The 22,459-nt window shown below is 43.4% G+C and overlaps 1 protein-coding gene across 2 annotated transcripts; it reads right to left on the bottom strand.

The window, feature by feature from the left end:
* Positions 1-2,634: 2,634 nt before the first annotated feature.
* LOC119160095 (uncharacterized) lies at positions 2,635-12,499 on the bottom strand. 2 transcript variants are annotated; one of them, XM_075882099.1, is made up of 3 exons: positions 12,162-12,499; positions 6,622-6,715; positions 2,635-2,955 (listed from the first exon to the last, which is right to left on the bottom strand). In XM_075882099.1, the coding sequence occupies exons 1-3, from the start codon at positions 12,227-12,229 to the stop codon at positions 2,722-2,724; spliced, it is 396 nt and encodes a 131-aa protein (XP_075738214.1). In that variant the 5' UTR covers positions 12,230-12,499; the 3' UTR covers positions 2,635-2,721. The 2 variants fall into 2 exon arrangements, with proteins under 2 accessions (XP_075738214.1, XP_037268722.1); XM_037412825.2 differs by lacking the exons at positions 6,622-6,715; positions 12,162-12,499 and adding an exon at positions 5,706-6,037.
* Positions 12,500-22,459: the final 9,960 nt, after the last annotated feature.

The following is a 22,459-nucleotide window of genomic DNA, read 5'->3' on the forward strand; positions in this document are numbered from 1 at the left end:
ATAGATAGATAGATAGACAGATAGATAGATAGATAGATAGATAAATAGATAAATAGATAAATAGATAAATAGATAGATAGATAGATAGATAGATAGATAGATAGATAGATAGATAGATAGATAGATAGATAGATAGATAGATAGATAGATAGATAGATAGATAGATAGATAGATAGATAGATAGATAGATAGATAGATAGATAGATAGATAGATAGATAGATAGATAGATAGATAGATAGATAGATTTTAACGCCCCAAACCCACCATATGATTATGAGAGACGTCGTAGTGGAGGGCTCCGGAAATTTCGACCACCTGGGGTTCTTTAACGTCCACCCAAATCTGAGCACACGGGCCTACAACATTAGAGCCTCCTTCGGAAATGCAGCCGCCGCCGCCGGGATTCGATCCCGCGACCTGTGGGTCAGCAGCCGAGTACCTTAGCCACAAGACCACCATGGCGGGGTCGCCCTCGACAAGGAAATGGGACACAACTCAATTGTCTCAAATGCAACATTACCAAGCGAGGTATTTTGATGTGCTTGGTTTAAACCCACAAAGACTGTGAGCAATACTCGGCGTTGGTCCCACCTCAGCGTAGGATAAGCTTCAAGTTTGTAGTTTATAGTTTGGTCAATAATGCGCGCAGGACGCGAACACTCAAGATTATTCCAGAGCTTGCGCGACCGCCATCGATTAGGCTCGAAAGTTCGATTCGTGGTGTATAAAAGACGGCGCATCTCAACGATGATAATTTTGACGACGATTGGCACACTGTGCGTGCGCCAATATCAGTGTACAGCGAGCATTGTTTGGTGTAATTCGACTTTTTGTTACGCGGCCTCAAGTTCAGCCAAATAAAGAGTTTGACCTTGAAGCTGCTTCCTTCGACACCGTCATGACGTGCGCGTTACAATACGCAAGGACTCGCTCTGCTATGAGATATGCTGCAACATATATATATTTTTTTTCGAAGGCTGCTTGTAACCATATGCGAAGGTACCATGGCTGTTGGAAAAGAGGACAAAGGCATGTACTCATCGTACAAGGCCGCCAGGACCTTTATCTTGGCAAGACCCTCTATCTTCATGCTGATGCAGAAATTTTGACGTTCCGGCATTCAAATGTCTCGATGTTTTGGTTTTCCGGCATTTCAAGATTTTGGTTTTTCGTCAATTCGGCTTTTTAAAATATTTAGTGTTTTGAATTCCGGCGTTCTGACAATTCGCAATTTTGATTTTCGGCGTTTTAAATGCCACCCCCTCCCCCAAACACAAATGCGCGCGCGCGTAGACACATATTTTTTTTTCATATCCTCCCCTTAAGTTTGAACTCAAGCATTTAATCAAGTTTAATATAGCGAATTCTCTAATACAATAGCATCCCGCCACGGCCGTCTAGTGGTTACAGTGCTCCACTGCTGACCTTAGGTCCCAGCATTGAATCCCGGCCACGACGGCCGCACTTTGATGCTGGCAAAAACGCTCGAGGGCCATGTTTACTATGATTTAGGTGTTAAACAGCCCCAGCAGGTCGAAATTTCCAGAGCCCTCCTGTTATGGTGTCTCTTTTAATCATATCGTGGTTTTGCGACGTTGAACACAATAGGTTATAAGTATTATTATAGTTATTCTACTTATATCCAATGCGAGCAATTTTCTGTACATCAGTAATCTTCGACGACTTGCGCGGGAAGTCACGTTTTCACTATGGTTTCCACCAAGAAACGACATGAATCGTCAACGCCACCTGTCCTCTTTGATGGCTCTCCACATGCCCACTGGGCTCCACCGAAGAGAAGCCACCCTTCTTCATCGCTTATGGCTAGGAGTGGCATTTACAAAATCTTACTCCTCTGTCATAGGAATGGCCGACAACACTCTCTGCGATGCCTGTCATTGCGAGGAGACGGCACACCACATCCTGTGCGACTGTCCTTTGTATGACATCCAGAGACAATCACTGACATCCGTTCTTGCGCGCATCGACAACAGACAAATGTCTGTGGACACTATTCTGTCAAGTGCCCGAGAGAAGACATTGCAACAGAAGGCAACAAAAGCTCTGTTAAAATTCCTACGCGACACAGACTTGAACAAGCGGCTGCAACAGCAATGTCACTCACCGCGAAAGTCAAGACTGGACAATGACTGAGTGTGTGCGCGTGTGCTGACGAATGTGCTGTGTTTATCTCTCTTGCCTCTCTGCTCTCTATCTTTCATTTCCCCCATCCCCCTCCCATGCGCAGGGTAACAAACCGGCTGCCTATAAGGCTGGTTAACCTCCCTGCCGTTCTTTTCCTCCTAGTTTCCTTCCTTCCTTCTCTGCAGCATCTCAAATAAATCCACCATGACGCAACAGGTGCGAATACGGAGGGCTTGCGCACTGAACAGAAACTGCAGTCAAGCAGTGTTTCGACACCCCGCCGCGGTGGCCTAGTGATTAAGGTACTCGGCTGATGACCCGCTGGTCGCGGAATGGAGGCAGAAATGCTGTAGTCCCGTGTGCTCAGATTTGGGTGCACGCTAAAAAGCCCCATGGTGGTCTAAATTTTCGGAGCCCTCCACTACGGCGTCTCTCATAATCATGTGGTAGTTTTGGGACGTTAAACTTCACATATCAATCAATCAGTGTTTCGATGCCATTTTCAAGGAACGGCGCACAACAGCCTTTATTTCCGGACATGCGCGTCGCCAAACAGTGGATCCGGTGGTGGTGGTTTATGACGGGTTCAGCGGAGACATTATGTGGTAGAAATCTCCTGCCGGGTGGCCCGCAAGCAGCGTAAGCGAAAAGGAAGTGCGAGATGCGTAAAACAACCACCTATCACCACGACGATTCGCAGCCACACCTGTCCAAGTCGATTTCTCCGCGACAAACCAGGCTGCAAGTCGGTCGTTTCTTGGTCGATGGTGGTTCGACGATCGCAGCACTAGCGTTAGACACGTCACCGCCTGTAATGAAAACAAAACAGGTTACTGGGCAACAGAACTAAGGAAAACGGTAGATATATTAGATAAAGATTGAATGAAGACCGTTACATAACTATAACAGCGAATAGCCGACGTTATGCAGACTCGCCAACAAGGTAATACCGGTAGTACCTGCGTAACTGCACGCCATTACGATTCCATAAGAAATTATCGAGCAGATGGTTTTTACTGGCGTCGTTGTGGTCGCCATCTCCATGTATTCTACGGGCTAGCACGTAGAGCGGATGTGTAGACAGAACTCGGAACAGCACAACAGGCACACCGGTCAGTCAAAAAAGTAGCACGATGTGCGTGGTGTAAGCGGCACACTGACGTCATCGTGGCCGCTATGTCCGAGTGCTAGCACGATGACAAGCTACGTCAGTGATGTCACGTGAACGTTATCTATATGTCCGTTATATACTTCCGTCCAGGTTACTCATTTCTCACTACCTAAACAACATTTGTCGAAAAAAAAATCATTTGTATATTTCCCATAACACGTGGAGAACCGGTGCAGAGCGAGACGATTAAAAAAAAACTATAAATTATGCCGGGTTATGACGATGCATATCGCTTTTTTACAAGCCAGTCCAGTCTGTAGCCATTGGTACTGATACGAACTTGTGGCAAAGTTTTCAAGTGCGTATTATCCCCTCATTCCCTGCGGCCCGGCATGTACATGCTCACCCCGTGTAGGGTAGCAAACTGAACTTAGTCTAGTTAACCTCCCTACCTTTCTTATATTTTTGCTTATCTCTCTCTCTCTCTTTCAGGTCAGTACTTCGCCAAGCCAGCCTTAAGTGCTCTTGAGCAGCCCGTTATAGATAATGCTCAAGAGACTCGGCACTGAGCTCTTTATATCGCACTTCTCGTAATCTAAAGTGCGCAGCTTATGGAACTTCGCTTATCAAACTCGTGTTCCCGATTGCGTGGAAAAAGCCCACGACGTGACGTGAACTTCCTGCAGCACTTGCGCTTTCGTAACGCTGCTTCGCAAATCATTGCCCTTCGCGGCGTGTTTAGTGTCTCATGCACACACATATTTGTCAGGATTGTGGCAATCGGGTTACAAAAATTTGGTTCAAAAAAAGAACATAACTGGTTACGATAGCCAAAACTTATTTGTAGCGCTCTTTACCTGATCGAAAAATTAGTAGCCTATATATGCAAGCGCCAAAATTCTATGGGGTGTTTTCTACGTATAACTTTTTTTTTGTGTGTGTGTCTAGCCAGAAAAAAGGAAAGTGTCAGGTAAGAATGTTTTTTTTTTTTCAGAAATATGTCTATTTTTGTACATTTTACGTGAACTAAGGGAACATTATTGGGTGTTCGGGAGCGCGATCTGCCTATATTTACGAGGGCGCCTCCGGCAAATGTACAAGGTACTGCAGGAAGAGCGAGTCTTCCTGCAGAAGGTCAGCATATTTATAAATCTGTAATTGTGGATTAAAGAAATAAAGACCGCAAATATTCAGCTCCCGCGTTTAGTAACGTGAGTGGTACGGCGAGGACTTTGTAATAAAAAGAGGTATAGCTGATGTACGACAGCATATTTGTGTTGTAACTATACCTAAAAACAAAAAAAGTTCTACAGTGTGCTATGCAACGCATCCATCACCGTATCACGCCGCACATCACTCGAGCCTCATATGACCACTTTGAAAGCATGCGTCGCAACTTTAGATGTGTACAAATAACGCACACATACTCTCCTAATGTCGGCTTGAGTTCCAGCTAACGTACTAGAGCTGACGTTGGGAAAAAAATGGTCTACAGATATTTTTCTCGTTTCATTTGAAGCAGGCTCCTGCATTTTCCCAATCACTTTTTTATTTACTGTGGAATTATTAGTACTGTATAAATTGCCACCCGTCATTTATATATCTGCTCCTAAATGCGTTCCCTTCTTGGTGCAGTGGTTTTTTTTTTTTTTTACGTCGCACGATTTATATTTTCTCTTCCCAACGCAGAATTTGTGTTCGCGCAACAAATTTACTACTGTGTCCACATAAAAACAGTGCCTACAACGAGGAACAAGAAAAGAAGGAGACAGACAGCGCCACTGACTTCAGTTAGTGCCGCTGTGTTTCCTTTTCTCGTCCCTTGTTATAGGCGCTGTTTTTATGTGAATAATGTCGTACCAACTCGCCCAAGCAACAACTTTAGTTACCACTGTGGTCGCATTTCCAGCGGCCGTGGTAGTTGTATAACGGTGTGTGATTCACTGCAATCTCGCAGCGGTACTCATAGGATAGACAAGCACGCGCAAACTTTAAAAGTCCACTTAACGTCGTCTACCGCCCCCCTCCGGTCCTGAGTTATGGCGACTTATCTACGTTTACGTGTGTTCCACTCCGCCTATTCAAATTTCTGACCCGAATTCGCCAGCTTATTCTGACGAGCTCGTTAGGAGACTACGCCAAGGCTTTGAGTCAGCCTCCTGGAGGTTATGCAGCTCCTTGCGACATCGGCGACACGACGGCAGCTGCCTTTCCAGCGTCGGCTCTCGCACTGGATACATTTTGCCATGCCACGCGCGCTGTCGCCACGCCCTCTCAGTGAGCGTGGCCAGTGTCGTGTAACCAGGATACTAAAGAGCACGAAGGGCGAAACAACTAAACAATGCTGGCAAAGTTGGTTTACGGCTCGGCGTATGTTAAGTTCCGGTCTATGTGGTTTCGGCTTTGAATATATTGTCTTCAAAATGTGTAAGAAAGCATGACACAAACCTTTGCTGCAGCACAGGCAGCCCCCAGCTCCCGCGGCGGCGATGACCTGACACTCCATTTCGGCCGTGACGTTCGGAGCACACTTGTCGCAGGCTGTACAGTGCTCGGGCGAGCATAAAGGCAGTCGAGCCGCCGACATGGCCGTAAACAAAACCACGATGATGAAGAAGAGCGAGCCGTGAATCAAGGCACCCATGTCACTGGTTCGCTTGTCCTTAGATACTACGTTCGCGGCAGAGGGGGCAAGCACACTTAAACACAGTGTATTTATCGCAGTGCAAACTGTAAGCAGCACGATTTGACAGTGTCTATCATTTGATAACGATCGAATCTAAATGTATGTGTGGTGGCAAAGTTTTGCGGGATATGCAAGCGTACTTTTTACGAGCACCGAGAAGTACGCATGCGCGTGCAGCGTCTCGTGTCTGCACCACGTGTTTGCTTCGTCACAGGCAACCAGAACGCAGGTTGTCCTGTAGCCTGACCGGCGTTCGCAGATGACGCAAAATTTCATTCCCACGTGCACAAACATTTGTTGTGACGACTGCGATTCTGATTTGAGAAACTTGTGAGTATGCATCATGGATGAGGTTGCCGAAGGCGGCCTGATACCGCAGTGCCAAACGAAGCAAGCACAGGGTTTGGCATGGTTTGAAGCGGAACGCAAGTAAATGGCGTACTTATGTATCTTGACATGAAACATTAAATCGAGGATTACGCTAGTGCGACCTGGTTTGTCACCAAGACGAAATTAATTGTCGACGTGAGCTTGCCCTTGGGAATCCTGTGCCCCGCACCACCAGTGGAAAGAAGCGGTGATTTTGAGCAGTGCGTGCGTCGATAAATGTAACTGAAATAAATATAATCTATTCGGCGTTTCGGACCCTCAGTAAAGTACAAAACTTACAGTACTCACGGACTGAAACAGGAAACTCGGAGCATGTGGCCGCCGGTACTTGTGTAGTCGCTCGTGGAACCAAGGTGTTGGTATAGAGTGGGGTGAAGAACACCTACAGAGCAGGATTGTGTACTCCTTTCGGTCGTCGGCATTCATTTCACGAAGACCAGGATTCTTTTTCAGACCTCAACGAACATGACAACGGAAAAACCGTAGCACAAACACGAGAGCAAAAACTTTAATGAATTTATGATCTGTTGAATTTCCTTACATGTGATCTGACCCACGCATTTAATTCGCATTTGTGATACTGAGGTAGTGCAGAACGACCATGACCAGGGGCGTAGGCAAAAATTGTTTTCGTGGCAAGGAGGGGGTGAGGGGCTAAATTTTTTTTTTTATGTTTGAGTGCGCGTGTGTATGTGCGCATACGCAGACACACGAAAATTGAAAAAAAATAGGGGGAGAAATGTGATTACCCCACATACCTCCCCCCCCCCCCCCCCCCCCCGGGCCATGCGACTGATTATGACTTCGCCATGACGGTGCGCTTATGGTAGGGAAACTCTACAAAGAAGACTGGACACAGTTTAATAGGCACAGGGCAAAGCCACATGTTCTTTGTAAACTGTTCTTCATAGCGTCTCCCTACCGTAAGCGCATCGCCAAGCCACCATGAACCAGCTCGTCATTTCTGTCTCATTACTTATTTTCACTCCAGTAAATCAAAATTACCTCGACGGGTCAACGTTTTCATGCATCGTTACGCTGCATCTCATTAGTTACCTCAGTGTAGAACACTTCTGCGGTACGTTCACAAAGTAAGAGACGTTAATGCACAAATCCTAAAATATAGGCTAATCATTATTACCAGCCAGATATAGCCATAAACACTCAACTTCAGGACAAAAGAAGTTCCCGTTTTTTCAGCTCAGACAGGATTTCCTAGCAGTGAAACGGGAACGCTGTCGACCCAGCTAACGAAGCGAACGAAGCGTTCACCGCGCCCTGTCCAAAGCTTTCGAGGTCTGGAAAAGACTTTTAACGAGCGTCGTCATAAAAAAGGGCGTCTCGGGACAGGTGCCTTTCCGTCGAATCTCTGCTGCCGGCATTCTTAACGGGACATAACCCGATCGACGACCTCGACACTCTAGGGCTGTGGATGGCCAGGATTATGGCACGCACGCGCTGGATTTCACGGCTCGTTCAAAAACAATTGTCACGCAACGTCTATAGAAATAGCGAGTTTCGGGAAGAAAATAACATAGGGAATCGTGAGAAGGAAGACTTCGACTTTGCGGGGTGGGTGTGGAAGGAAAGGGAAGACAGAAAGAAAACACGAGGCCAATCGTATATTCGTATCGACCCCCATTGTTGTTACGAACGCAAGGTTAGCACAATACTGAAATCCATATGAAAGACCAGCTTCGGTATACGTGAGGTGCGAGTGGCCGTATCTTGGCAATATAAAAGGAATGAGAAGGGAAAATAACAGCTGTCATGGAGACCTCGCTATAGTTCTGAAACACATGTTCCGCGCTTACAAGCGCACATTACACGCTCCCGATCGTGTACGCCAGGGGCTACATGGCTACGAACCACGCTAAGAGCTCGAAGTGTGGCAGCTTGGGCTAGTTGGTATGGTATGACGATAGTTATGGCGCGAGAACAAAACGACGACAGTTTCGTGTCTTTCGTGTCCTTCTTGTCTCTGCGTCGTCGTTTTGTTCTCGCGCTATAACTATCGTCAAGAGCTCGTATTTCAAACAACGTCGTCTGCTCTTGGCTCTTCTGCTCGCGGGCGGCGCGCTCCAGGGACGGGGCAATGAGGTACAACACCGAGTTCGTTACGTAGATAAATGTGCGGCGCTGCACACCAAATGGAGCATCAATGTCTTCCTCGCTACTGCACGGAGCGGCGGGCGGAGTGCACCTCGAGGAAATTCCGCCGCCATGACTGGAAATCGACACCACGCCCTCGAGATTAGCAGGATTAACAACTAGATGTCGTGTAGTGATGTTCAAGCGCACGTGATGGTATACGCACTAGCCTGTTTTGTTGTCTTGCTCTTGAAGTTGGTACAGTGTACCGCACGCTGACATCCATAATGAATGGACTCCGTAATAACGACGGAACTCTTCCTCTCCATATCGGAAAGGGAACGCCATCTATAGTGATATGTCACTACTCATCTTTATCGCTACGATTCATCATTCCAAACAATTAGGCCGCATCCAGTATTATTCTATCTTTCATGTGATAAAAGCATCTGCACACGTATCAAAAAATATTTTGTGACCTGGAAAAAATAGTAAAACAGGGCCCAGTATTCAATCGCCGAGCTTATACACGTTTGAAGTGATGGAAGTGACTTTTTTACTTTATGGAACAGACTTTGGAACAGAAAAACTACCCCTTTGGAGCATCCATAGGTGTTTTTGGAGCAGAAAAGGGTGTCAGTTTGGAGAACAGCTATTGGTGTTTCAGGATCAGATGTAAATTTTGTAAAACAACTCCTGGAGTTCAAAGCATTGCCGAAGAATCTCATAGATATTCATGTCTATTATGAAATATATTTCACAGACAACAACCAATGCGAATTTCACGAAACAATTAAAAATGGCACCATATCCACGCAGTGAATGGTGGATAGTGGGGCGAAGCATCCGTCCGTCCATTCGTTCTTGCTTCCGTCCATCCATGCGTGCGTCTGTGTGGCCACCCGTGCATCCTTCCGCCCGTCCGTGCGTGCGTCTGTTCGTGCGTCCACACGTTCATCTGTGCGTCCGTCCCTGCTTTCGTCCATGCATCCGCTCATGCGTCCATCCGTCCATGCATCTGTCTGTGTGTCCGTTCGTGCACCTATTCAACACTACAAGTACCACCATCTCGCATCTTTTCATCATATATTCCTCATATAGAAGCACCGCCATCCAGCGGACATTCCAAGAACTGAACAGGAAGAGGCACACGTACACTTTCTTCCGGCTTGCGCTTCGTGTCTACTTCCCACCTTTAACCACCTCGAGCTCATGATATATACTAGTTCACTGTATTCATGGCACTGCGGCCCAACGCTTGTTAAACCTTTCTAAAACCTAGGAGGTTACGCCCAGCGAGTATAACGCAGCAACCCTTTCTTGTCTTCTGTGTGTTGTTGAACAATAAAAAATTCACAGTGTGCGCGTTAACTAAAAGCCGAATTCTCCTGTCTCTCATTCCCCCTTAGCAGCCATTGGCATGTACATTGAGCACTATATTTTATTGTTCAACAACTCACAGAAGAAATTTCTCACCAGCACCACCTTGGAGGTCAAAATGTAATACTGATTACACACTACGACTGCTGCTACGGCTACGAGAAACAAACAGGTGCCGCTATAAGGAGTTTCGCCCCTAAAAGCTGGTTACTTATGAGATGTACCGTGAAATGAGGTGTACATTTAAGTTACCAGTGCTTGTGGCAGAAATGAAATCAAACCAATAAAGCTGAGCATTACATTTTAGAAGTAATCGCAGTTCAATATAACTGTTGACAAATAAGGAGTAGATAATCGGAGCAGAAGCCAGGAGGCTTACTAAGAGGGTTCGACTTAAATTGAGAATGACGCAGCGAGTCATTAGTGATAGGCGTAACCTTAAGAGACAGGATGAGATATGAGTGGGTCAGGGAATAAACGGGGGTTAAGGATGCCATGGCTGAAATCGAAAATAAGTAATTACTTATTACCGTAACATACTCCCATTCTTTTTTACCAAAAACATGCCATGATTGGAACAACCTGCCTGCGTCACTAGTCACGATTACTAATCATGAACGCTTTCGGGCGGCACTAGAAAATTTTATGCATTGATGTGCTCAACGCATTTTCTTTTTCCCTGGTTTTGTTTGCTGCTGTTCGGTTACCGTTCATTTGTGTATCGCAAATACGTTGTGCCATGTTGTAATTTTTTTTCAATTTTTTTCTATTTTTTTTTCTTTTTTTTTTCGCGGTGCTTCCTTGTTTGATTTTGATTTTTTGATTCCTTGTTTGATTTGTCGCGGTGCTTCCTGTTGTCGCGGTGCTTCATTTACACGTTGTTCTCGAGTGTTGTACGCATGTACTGAATGTGATTTGTTTTTCACGTTTCAATTGTATTTTTTTCTTCTAAACCCACTCCCCTCTATAATGCTGTATGCCCTGAGGGTACAATAAATAAAAATAAATAAATAAAAAAAATAATGTACATGGGCCAGGCAGGTAGTACGCAGGCAGGATAATCGCAGGATAACCGCTGGTAAGCTGACTGCATTCCAGCAGTAGGCAAACGCATGAGAGGGTGACAGAAAATTAGGTGGGCTTAAGAAGTGTGCAGATATAGTACGGCAGCTGAAAGTACAGGATACTGGGTTGATTGACGGAACATGACAGCATGCATGGGCGAACCCAGCGACTCATTTCAGGGGGGTGGGCGGTGGGGTGTCGTTTGAAGTAACACCGAAATAAGGGCCCTAACTTTTTTTATTTTAGTTGCATGAAAACCCCGTCATAGCATAAATACTGTAAATTTGTGCTCACAGTGGTCCTATTAAATATTTCTATCTAGTAGGTGATAGGAGGTGAATGACAAGCACTGAAAATAGGGACGTGCTGACAGAAGCTACGGGTGGGATACAGGTATCACCAATACCCCCCCCCCCCTTTCTGGATCAGCCACTGCATAAAAGAGGCCTTTGCTCTGCAGTGAGCGTAGTCAAGCTGATGATGATGAATCAGTATGAGATCAAAGCTATCTTGCTCATTTTCATGTTTTACCAGTCTGCCTCTCCAGTTAAAAAAAAAAGTTATGTGAGCTACATGCTTGACATGCCAGTTGCTGCTCTATAAATAAAGTCAGGGCTGATAATGCTGCACACTTGTAGCCTTGGCATGCTAGTGCGCAGAGCCTTTTCTTACGAGTTGGGTGTACTGTTTCTTCATTCCCATTCTCTCCGCGCCATTTTAGTGGCAGGTTTCGAGCAATCAATACCAATAATCACAGCTTGGAGCAGCATGGGGCAGGGATTTTTTTTTTTTTTTTGAGCAGTTTGGAGCTATTGAAGCAGCACTTCCATCACTGCATTAACCCTGAAAGAGGTGCGAGGAAAGAGATCTATTTCAATAACGAGAAAATTGTCACTGTTCCCAAAAGAAAAAAAAACGCTCACTTAACGCAAGAGACAGGGCAAGCACTCATGCAATAGCAGCTGCGCAGTCGCCATTTTCTTATCATTCTATAGAACTGTTTCACGCACTTCTCTCTGGCCGAATTATAAAGTGACCGAACATGAAGAGCGCCGAAGAATTAAAATGCCGAAAAATCGAAATGTCGAATAGGCATAATGCCGAAAACCACTTTTAACCAAAATTTTGTTTACTCGGAGTGTAATTGACGAGGAGGTGTGATGAACCCCCAGAAGAGAAAAACCGACCTTATCTGCAAAAACGGTTATGTTTATGTGTTTGACAAGAAAGTAAGTTCTAGACATCATTTAAGGTGTGAGAAGCAAGAAGAATGCAACGCCAGAGTTACTTACCGACTTTTCTGTAGAATACAGCTATCGTAATCTAGAAGATCCGCGCATCCCATGCTCTTTCGGATCATCGCCTCCTTGAAGAGAGACCAAACTATAGACTCGAAGACAACGTCGAGGGAGCGGTTAGAGACCAACACTTCCGCTCAGAGAGAAAGAGCCAAGGGTTACGCAAAAATCATTTGACAGCTTCTTTGGGCAACCGGTACGATGTCCACGCCCTTGACAAGGATTGGGACACAACTTATTTGTCTCAAATGCAACACTACGAAGCGTGATATTTTGATGTGCTTGGTTTAAACCCACAAATACTGTGAGCAATACTAGGCGCAGGAGACACCTGAGTGTTGGATAAGCTTCACGTTCGTAGTAGATAATTTTGTTGATAATGCGCGCAGGAAGCGAACACTCAAGATTATTCCAGATCTTGCGCGACCGCTATCGATAAGGCTCGTAAGGTCGATGGCGTGGTGTATAATAGACGGCGCATCCCAACAATGACCATTTTATCGACGATCGACGCACATTGCACACGCCAATATTATTGTACAGCGAGCATTGTTTGGTGTAATTTGACCTTCCATTACGCGGCCACAAGTTTGGCCAAATAAAGAGTTTGACCTTGAAGCTGCTGCCTTCGTCACCGTCATGACGTGCACGTTACAATACACAAGGAATCGTTCTGCTCTGCGGTGAGATATACCGTAATATATATTTTTCTTTTCTTTTTTGAAGGTTGCCAAAAACCATATGCGAAAGGAACATGGCTGTTGGAAAAAGAGGACAAAAGCATGTACTCATCGTATACAAGGCCGCCAGAACCTTTACCTTGGCAAGACTTTATCGTCATGGTGATGCAGAAATTTTGACTTTCCGGCATTCCGATGTTTCAATGTTTTGATTTTTCGCCATTTCCAATTTTCGTTTTTTTTAAATTTTGGTGTTTTAAATTTCGGCGTTCCGATAATTTGGTATTTTGATTTTCGGCATTTTGAATGCCACACCCCCCAAACACACACACGCGCACGTACATACACATATTCCCTTTCCATCTTCGCCCCTCATGTTTGAACTCAAGCATAATCAAGTTTAATATAGCGAATTCTCTAATAAAATAGCAAGGTTTCTGCGATACTTCTCTGAATTCAAAAAAAGCCTTTGCACAAAGCCTTTAATCTCCTGCAACCTACTCCTTTCGAAAAGTTAATTAGAGCGCGAAAACTTGACACGATTAAGTGAACACGCCCAAAAATTAACAAAAAGAGATGACAAGTATGCGCACCTGGTTGCGCATGTCATCTCGTGTGGTTGAGACGCTTGATTTTCTGAAACGAAGATTCTGGGCAGAAGCGCAAGTAAAACTGCACGTGAAGTGTTAGAAGCCTTTTTCATTGAAAAAAATAAAGATCACTGTGTAAGCGCCCCTTCAATTTCGTTGTTACCAAGCGAACTTCAGTTTATGACATTGATTAACTAAGGCTATGACATTGATTAACTGTACGTTTTTGATAATGTATGCTGTTGGCCTTCTTTGGTGTGTGTGCGCACAATGCGTCCTGTATATATTCAAGCCTTCGAGCTATGAATAAATCAGTTGGAAGTGAGCGCTGTGTGTTTGATGCATGGGTGCATGCGTGTGTGAGTGATCGTGTCAAGTTTTCGCGCTCTAATTAACTTTTCGAAATGATCTACCAACTAGCCCAACAACAAGTTCTCTTAGACTACTCCTTACGGTCATCATCGTGTCAAAGGTCGCAGGAAAAAGCGCACGTGGTGACAAGAGGTCATTTATACGTGTCGGCGCTTTAAATAGCCGGTGTAGCCCTCTTGTGTAGGTAATTGATGCGAACCTTAAGAAGGGGTCTCGCAACGTTGTCGACTTGTTTGATCACGCACGTGGCGGCCTCGGGTCAAAAGACATCTCCTTTAATGGTGTCCACAGAAGGTCGTTCATAGGGAGGCCTCGGGTCAAGTGGTCGGATAGGCGCAGGACTAAGAAAAAAAAAACATAGGGAAGAGAAACAGATGGAGACCTTTCTTTATAGCACATCGAAATTCGCGTATATAGAGTGTTTCGGCTGACGCACGATAATAAAGTTGAACTGTTCCAACTTTAGAGGAAACGAAGCCGTTACGTGGAGGAACTGCGCGGCTTCAAAATTATGTTGCATTCGTGATGTCAAAAAATAAGGAATTATATGCTTCGCAATAATAGAGCTAAGCTTGACGGAAGAGCGCAGCTGGTTTGCCTTCTTTGCCTTTTTTTTAATCTCTCTCAGTAGCTTGCATCTTTTTTGTATGTTTATTTCTACTTAATAATTTTTCTCTTCACATTTATTTATTTGTTCCTTTTTATTCTCTCTCTCTTTGTTCGTCTTTTTTTTTTTTGCAGCGAGCTTTTTCTTTTCAAGTTTCTTTTTTTCTTTCTGTATACTTGTCTTACCATTTCTATCTCTATCTGTTCTTTTTTTCGCTTTCTCTTTATTTTTCTCATTCTTCTTCACTCTGACAAGCTCGATCTGTTTTCTTTTTATATCTTTTTTTATGTTTTCTGTCTTTCTATCTTTATTCTTCTGACGCTTTCGCTCTGTCTTCATTTTTTTCTTACCTTCTCGCGTGTTCACTTTCGTTTTTCAACCGCTCATGCTGTACACGGTAGTGGGGCTTGCCCAATTCCTGTGGCGAAGTTTTGCACGACGGAGCACAAGTAAGCAATAACTTAAACAGCTTCACTGTAAAGAATATAGAGAGCGTGCGTTCCGGACCGTGATAATTTTTTACGACGGCGCACAAGTTACTGACACGTTAAAGGGGCCCTGCAATACTTTCTAAGTAATCACTGGAAGGCTTATTTGAAGGAGTCAATGCCTCTTTTACGAGATGCCCGCCGCGTCGCTCGCTTTTCCATTGCGGCGGCGGTTCCTTCAGTTCGTGCAGTTCGGCAGAAATCTGTGAGGCGGCGCTCGTTGCCTTACCCACTTTCGGCGGCAGCGGAAATGCGGGGCGTCTGCCAGCATGATCCTGCTCAGTGATGCTGCTAGCAACTAGATATTTAGTTCACTATATCTGAGACGGTTACAAGTGTGATGGCAATCTCAGAGGTAGCATCACGTGACCTCCGTTGCAGTCCACGGGGCGCTCGTTGCCTTTTTGCGCTGAAGAGGAAGAGGGCGTTAAACCGGACTTGCGGACCCATGCGGCGGGCATCTCGTAAAGGAGTCATTGAACGTGGCATTGAAGGAGCTTATTGCCTCACGATTCGACCACCGCAAAAGTTTTAAAATCCGTCAAGTACAAGCGAAGTCACAGATTTGTCGCGAGCTGGACGCTCTCTCATTTCGCCCATTCTTCCCCGATGGTCGTCTAATATTCTTGTAACATGCACCAACTAGCCCTTCCTCCGTGAACTAGCCCAACAAGTTTTACTAAAGCTACGTCACGCAGGTGTCATGAGCACTTTTTTTTTTCTTCGAACAAGTGGTTTACCTTTACTGTGGAGGAGGAGGAATAAATTTTATTATTCAGAAAGGGGAGGAGAAATGGTCGTCCAGCTTTGTTTCCGTTTCCCCTCCCTTTTACCTAAGTGTGATAGCGAGCGCTTGGGCACGTGGCGGCCTCCTGCGGTGGTCGCGTTAACTATGCAGTCACGACGTTCAATCAGCCGAGGACCATAAAATTCAAGCATCTGGCGCAGTCACTTTTGTGACCGCGCCATATTATCTTTTGTAGAAATAAGAGGGAATAATTTTTAGAAAACTGAAAATTTCGCGAATTCCAGGCCGCATGCTGTGCTGCTTGGCTCGCGCGTTCTAAGGAGCTTCGACTAACGATTGACAGCCTTTTCTGACCATGCTTAAGAAGTGCTGCAGGGCCCCTTTCAACAGCTTCACTTTTACTAAAATTATCAAGAAATAAGTTTATTAATTATAATGTGTAGCTGGTTACTTTCGAGTCTACTGTATATGAAATGGTAGCCATATATGCCAGGTGTCCCGACTATCATTCACTGAGATGCCGGAAAGGCGGGACTATGTTAAGCGGAGAAATCCAAGAGTATATTGTTCCCAACAAAGCAGAACAGCCACTAGTAATTTTGTGTCAATGATGCTTAACTGGTTGATGACATAAATTGTCTAAGTGGAAAATTACTGAAAAAAAAAACTGACAAGATGCCAATCATGCATCTATAGGCAAAATATAATGGGTCTTTAAGCAGTGCACTAACTGCATGCAAACTTTTTCCGGCTGCAAGACTGCATGTAATAATACCACGCAACGACATTTACAGCAAATGCTACAGCAGCAGTACTTCATTTTTCTCTTACGATTGACAAAACCAGCTTTGTCATCCGTGCAGAGCCATATAGCACCTTGCTTTGCCTCAATCAATCCATGAATGCTCACAAGTGAATGCAATAACTACAGATAATCTTACAAGTTGCAAGCCTGCTATGCCCATACACTTTGCCAGCCCACCAAAAAAAACATGAGTAAGAAGAAACAGGAAAGTCTTCAATGTGACATAACATCAATTTTTTATTGTTTGTGCCTTAGTAGAATGTTAAAATACACACTTGCATTTCAAGTCACCCAGTCAGCTGGGTTTGCATTTGTGGTGTGCGGCCATCTTTATTGCCTGAACAGCCTAATTGCATTGTAGTACTGCTAACAACCATTACTTCTAGGCAAATTAGTAATTTATCTGCCCGTTTTTATATGTGACTTTCAGTATTGCTTTCCTCTTTTTGGGACAATTTACCTGTCGACACAGAAACATGGTACAAAAACACATGCTTGACACAATATTGAGATATTATCTAAAGCAGGTGCTGCATAAATGCATTATTTGCAACTATGCTCAATACAGGAGTGGGAAGACAAACCGAGAACCATAATTTCTATGTGTAGAAATGCATAGCAGTGTACGCAGTGCAAGCCTGACAAAGCAGAATAAAAATTCTGGAGAGAGGGTAGAATAAGCATAGTGATATGCATAGTTAGCTGATCAGACCAGCATTAACAAAACAAACAGTGAAAAAGGTTTTCATTCAGTCAAAATGAACACATAATAGCATGCAACTAACATTGACACAACACTAAAGGAACAACACACGATGTGTACAAGGGAAACCTCAGGAATTCAACATTAACAACACTCTAAGTGTTAAATAACAAAGAGAACAAAAATAATGGCCGTCATACAAAGCAACAAATAAATCCTCAGTGCAGACAAGCCCATGCCTGCCGCTGTTCAGCCATTGGAAAGGTCACTGCATCGATGCCACTTTTGCAGTTTGTTTCAGGCCCAAGTGTTGTGCCTTGACAGAAAACTGTGTAAGGCACAAGTGCTTTTTATGTGCTGATGACATTCACAGCACGCCGTGCTGTACCATACGATTCCAATGCAAAGCACACTGTCTTCCCCATGTTTATGTTTACACAAGCTACAGATCATGTTCAAGCTAGTTACACATCAGTCCTGGACTTGAACACCATGCCATAAATACCAATAACTCCTCACACTCTACAATGGCAAAGCAACGCAAGAAGAAAAACATTGCCGCAATAACAAACGGTGTCTACACAGTATCAGTAACTACTTACAGCGGTTAAGATTAAGGATGTTGTAGGTTGCCGGCGGACCTAGCCTTGCATAATTTGCAGGCAATTGCCCCGCCCGGTTTCCTTTTTGCTAATTGTAGCTAATGTCCTTTGTTTGTTTTTTAACTAATCACGAGCAGGCTTTTAAAATAAAAATCGTGCATAGCACGACGTAAGCCTGCATATGACGGCGGCCTTTGTGCTATTCCACGTGCAGTATTGTGCCGGTACTCTATCTCGCTGCACTATACCCCAACCCAAACATAATTGTCCCTTATCACCAGTCACATGCGAGGTCTGTAGCAATCAAAAATTTCAAGAGAAGTCGCGACACCTGTTTTCTGAAGTCTCAGTGAGCATGCCACTCAAATACAGAATTCAGTTGCTTTCAACGGGAACTTGAATGACGCAAAGAAAAACATTTATCTGATTAACATTTGTCAGCTTTGGCATCTACATATAATACTACCTCCAATCGAAAATTTTCTTGCAACACCCAGAACTGTCAGGATAATGCAAAGAACAATGCCTCATTCAACCATCCATTTTGTGTCTCACTGCATCAATGAAACAGCTCAAAAATATATTATCTATGAAACGTTGAAAAACAAACCATTGTATCGTTACCAAAGGCAGTAGTGGGCAGCCTTGTCTGTCACCTTGCACTTTTTTACGGGGTCCCTTGAGAGACTTCCTACTAATGTGGATGGAAGTGGATATGCTTAGATTTTTGATTTAGTGAAGAAGTCTGCAATAGTTTATAAAGCTGCAAAGTAAAAGAAAGAATGTTGCAAAAATCTACCAACTGCACATGAGTGCCAGCACAATGATTGAGTGATTGTAAGTGGGTGCTTGGGAGAAATTTCCATCAAATCAGAGGGCCAGATAGTGCAAGGACTCGAGCTTCAGAAGTGGCTGGCTTCAATGGACATTTTTAAAGGGACCGACAACCAAATTTTATGGTACCTGTTCCATTTAGTTCAAAGGAAAGGTTACCAGTCAGAGTGTCTGATCACAGGACTATAACGTGGAAAACATGAAACAGTTACAATCAAAATTTCTAAACTTCAGGCGACTACAAAGTTCAATATGCACAACACATGCTTTAAACAGCGAGTTGAACAGGACAGCGACTTGCGTAAGCGACAACCTAATCATGCACCGTCGCTCCAATTGCTTCTTTATTTACACAAAGGCAGCGTCGCTTCACAGTGTGCAACTCCTTCTACCTTGTAAACAACACGAAATAAAGTGGGGACAGACAATAATATACACAATCTAATTATGGTGTGCATAAGAGCATCAGACTGCATACAGTAAAGTGAATGACTCTATAATCCGGCCTCAAGGCTCTTCTGCATGGCTGCGTAGCAATAAGGATGCTGTTACGTTTACACACAATTTAAAAATAGAAGTCTTACTGGGCCAGTAAAAAGGATGCTTGAATCTGTTCATTATAATTCACGGTCCCTTCATTCAATCAGGATCTAACGTCACATTATGGCCAGTTGTTGGTCCCTTTAAAATGAAACTATAGGAAGAAAACAGTGTTGCGACGGCAATGAAACAAGACAAAAAATGGTTGGGTGAATGGGCGTTGCGTGGTACCATGTAGTTTTTAAAGCATAAGTTGGCATTTTTAGCAGGAAGCACGCGGACATATTCGCCCGTGTTAACTACCCAGTCTCTCACGGTACGCACGTCACAAGTGACGTCATAACATTATCATCACGGGAAAACAGCGTACAGAGCAGTTACCTGCTTTCCAAAACTATGAAGAGTGCGAAATCTTAAGGAAAATTGTAATCAGAGCCAAAAACTAATGTGAGCACACGAAAAGTGCAATAGCAAATAGCAATGAATGCGGTTACTTAGTTTAAAATGTGGATTCACTGCACACACAAAAAAAACCTTAGTTCTAACAGCACTACCACAAGCTGTTTTAGTCAATCAAAAATATATATTATAACCATTGTCTACAAAGCATTAGAAAATTTGTATCCTGCATAAGGCGCTCACCAAGCTTTAGGCAAACGAAGTAATAACAATTGTTCAACATTAGCGAAAGACAATTTTTTTTGCGTGCCACCTTCAGAAACACATTTCTTTAGAGTTAACTAAGTTCGCAACACTATGTTCAGCTGTGGTTTCAGATCATTTTTTATTGTTTTTCCTTAACTTCACAGCACTCTCATTGTCCTACGTAGTGAATGTACTCAGCGATGGAAGTAATGCTGCCAAAACAACAAAACATGCTCACTTGAAAATTTCATTTCATTGCACCCACTTCGATTGTTTAGTTTGAGCAAAGTAACACTAGTCTTACATGTGACAGGTGAAGAAAAAAGCCTCACTTTGATATATTCCATTACACCAAACAAAGAATCGATGGGACAGGAGTAAAACCTGTTTTGGGTTACCACGATTATAACTGTTAACGGGAGAGGGTGCATTTCATGCAACCGGCATCGTACCTTAAAGGGCACTAAATAGCAAAACAAATTTTTTTATGTAAACATCACGCTTGCTGCAAGAAAAAGCTTGGCAAGCAAGCAAACGCACAATAATAAAATGCGGGTGGCATTCCGCACTAGTCATCGTGATGTCACTGATTTTCACGGCCTTTATACTAAAGCCTACGTTGTTCAGATCGATAAAAATGACATAGAGTGTTTTCTCAGGAAGCCAGAGACTTGACATGCCAAGTTTCGGGAAAATTCATAGAGCCAATGTGGCCAAAACACGAAAAGCACTTTGAAGTTCGGGATGAAATCTGTCAAATTTGAAAGCTAAACTTCTTAAGTGATTTTTTTCATTCATTGATAAACCTATAGTGAGGAGATTAATAACACTGCATTCTCCACAGTATAAATTGTCAGTCTAATACCCCTGTCACACAGGAGGTGTTAATGTTATTAGGTTCAAGTGTCATTCGATCCGTGGTGGTGCTACACAAGAATAAAGTAATGCCATTCTTTCACAATATAAATGTCTATATTAGAGGAAAAAAATGGCCAAAAAGATGAAGCAGGTAATTGTAAAGTACATGATTATACGTCTCCCGGTTTCACGACGACTCGCATTTTACGACGAATTGGTTTGGTCCTGGCATAATTTCCATAAAAGTAACGTACTGAAAACCTTAGTTATACAACGCAGTTTTACACCTACCCGCATCTTACAACGATTTTCAGATTCCGTCTGAAAGATAAAACCATCTTTACTGGAATCAAACATCGACCAAATATTAACGAGTGCAAAATATGAACTTGCGTTCCCCTATGTTGACGATTGTAGTAGAGAGCGAGAAAGGATGTCTTCTTTGAATAGGAATTTTGTTCTTCCGTACTCTTGTCCTCGTCAAAATGATAGATACCCTGAAAAATCAACATCAATAGCGTGTTTGCATAAATGTTGGTCAATTGAGAATGCCAAATGCCACCCCTCTACGTAGTCTCTGGTTTAGAGAGTAAACATTCAGTTTGACTGCAACAGCGTATGGATTTCTCCAACTCATTTGATGGCTTAACTCAGTCGATTCTAATGAAACTATATATATATGTGTGTAGCAGCCGCATGATGCCATTAGGTGTGAATTTCATTCCATTAAAGTGACATTAAAACGTCTGGTGTGACAGAGGTATAAGCTAACTTTTTATTTCCCTTCGGTGTTCCTTAACGTTGACAATGTCAAATGTAAGCAACCGTGTGTAAAAGTAACATGTAAAGGTGGTGCTAGAGAACCCAATACAGTCAAGAACCCTACACCTCTACTTTCTTCCTTCACAACACTAATAAAACTTCATACTTGCTTGCTTTTGCCATATTCCACAGTAATCACACCCACCTACAGCTACTCAAATCCATTCATATGCAATGATCCAGTGCACAAGTTCTGGAGATAACAGTAAGAGTATCTAATTTGTACAAGCCACTAATAAAGAATGTATGGAGTTTAGAAGAAATAAAAAATAATCAGAATCATTATATTACACCAGACATCAATGGTGCCTCATATGTCTGTGAAACAGGTTTGAAAGTGCTGCATCAAATGTTGCATTCACAACCTCATTGTTGTCCTTCTCACTCAGTCTATATTTGTTGCTTGAATATTTTGAAGCTGCATCTGTTAAAGCAACATTCATCAATAGGAGTAATGCAGAAAGAGCCAAACGAAAGTGCCTTAAGTTACAAAGTGGTAACGGAAAACAACCTTGCGCAGCTCTTATGTGGTGTCAGGACCTTTCGTAAGCTTGCCATATTGCAGCACCCTGAATTCTGTAGCCATAGCAAGCCATAAAGGTCATACGTACATAAAAACAAAGTTAAAGTAAATGAACAGTTATTCCAAAGTATACGTACACAAAAACAAAGTTAAAGTATATGAACAGTTATTCCAAAGTAATTTAGATAGTCATAACAAGGAAATGGCAACAACAAAAGACTTTAATTCATCTTAGTCGAGTAATTTATACTGGTGTCACACGGTGATTTTCAATTGCAATCAGGCACACTACAGATCGAGCATCTTGATCGTGATTGGTTCCTTTAGGCAAGCTGCAAAAGGGAGCCAATCACTTAGATTTCCCTAATTCTTAAGTGCGCTTCTCTGCAATGCATATTCACCCTACTAATGGCAGCACCGGTGATGCTTCAAGTGGAGACAAAGCCCTAGATAAAGCCCTAGCTTTTCTATAATC

Source organism: Rhipicephalus microplus, chromosome 2 (assembly GCF_043290135.1).
Source record: "Rhipicephalus microplus isolate Deutch F79 chromosome 2, USDA_Rmic, whole genome shotgun sequence".
Lineage (NCBI taxonomy): Eukaryota > Metazoa > Arthropoda > Arachnida > Ixodida > Ixodidae > Rhipicephalus > Rhipicephalus microplus.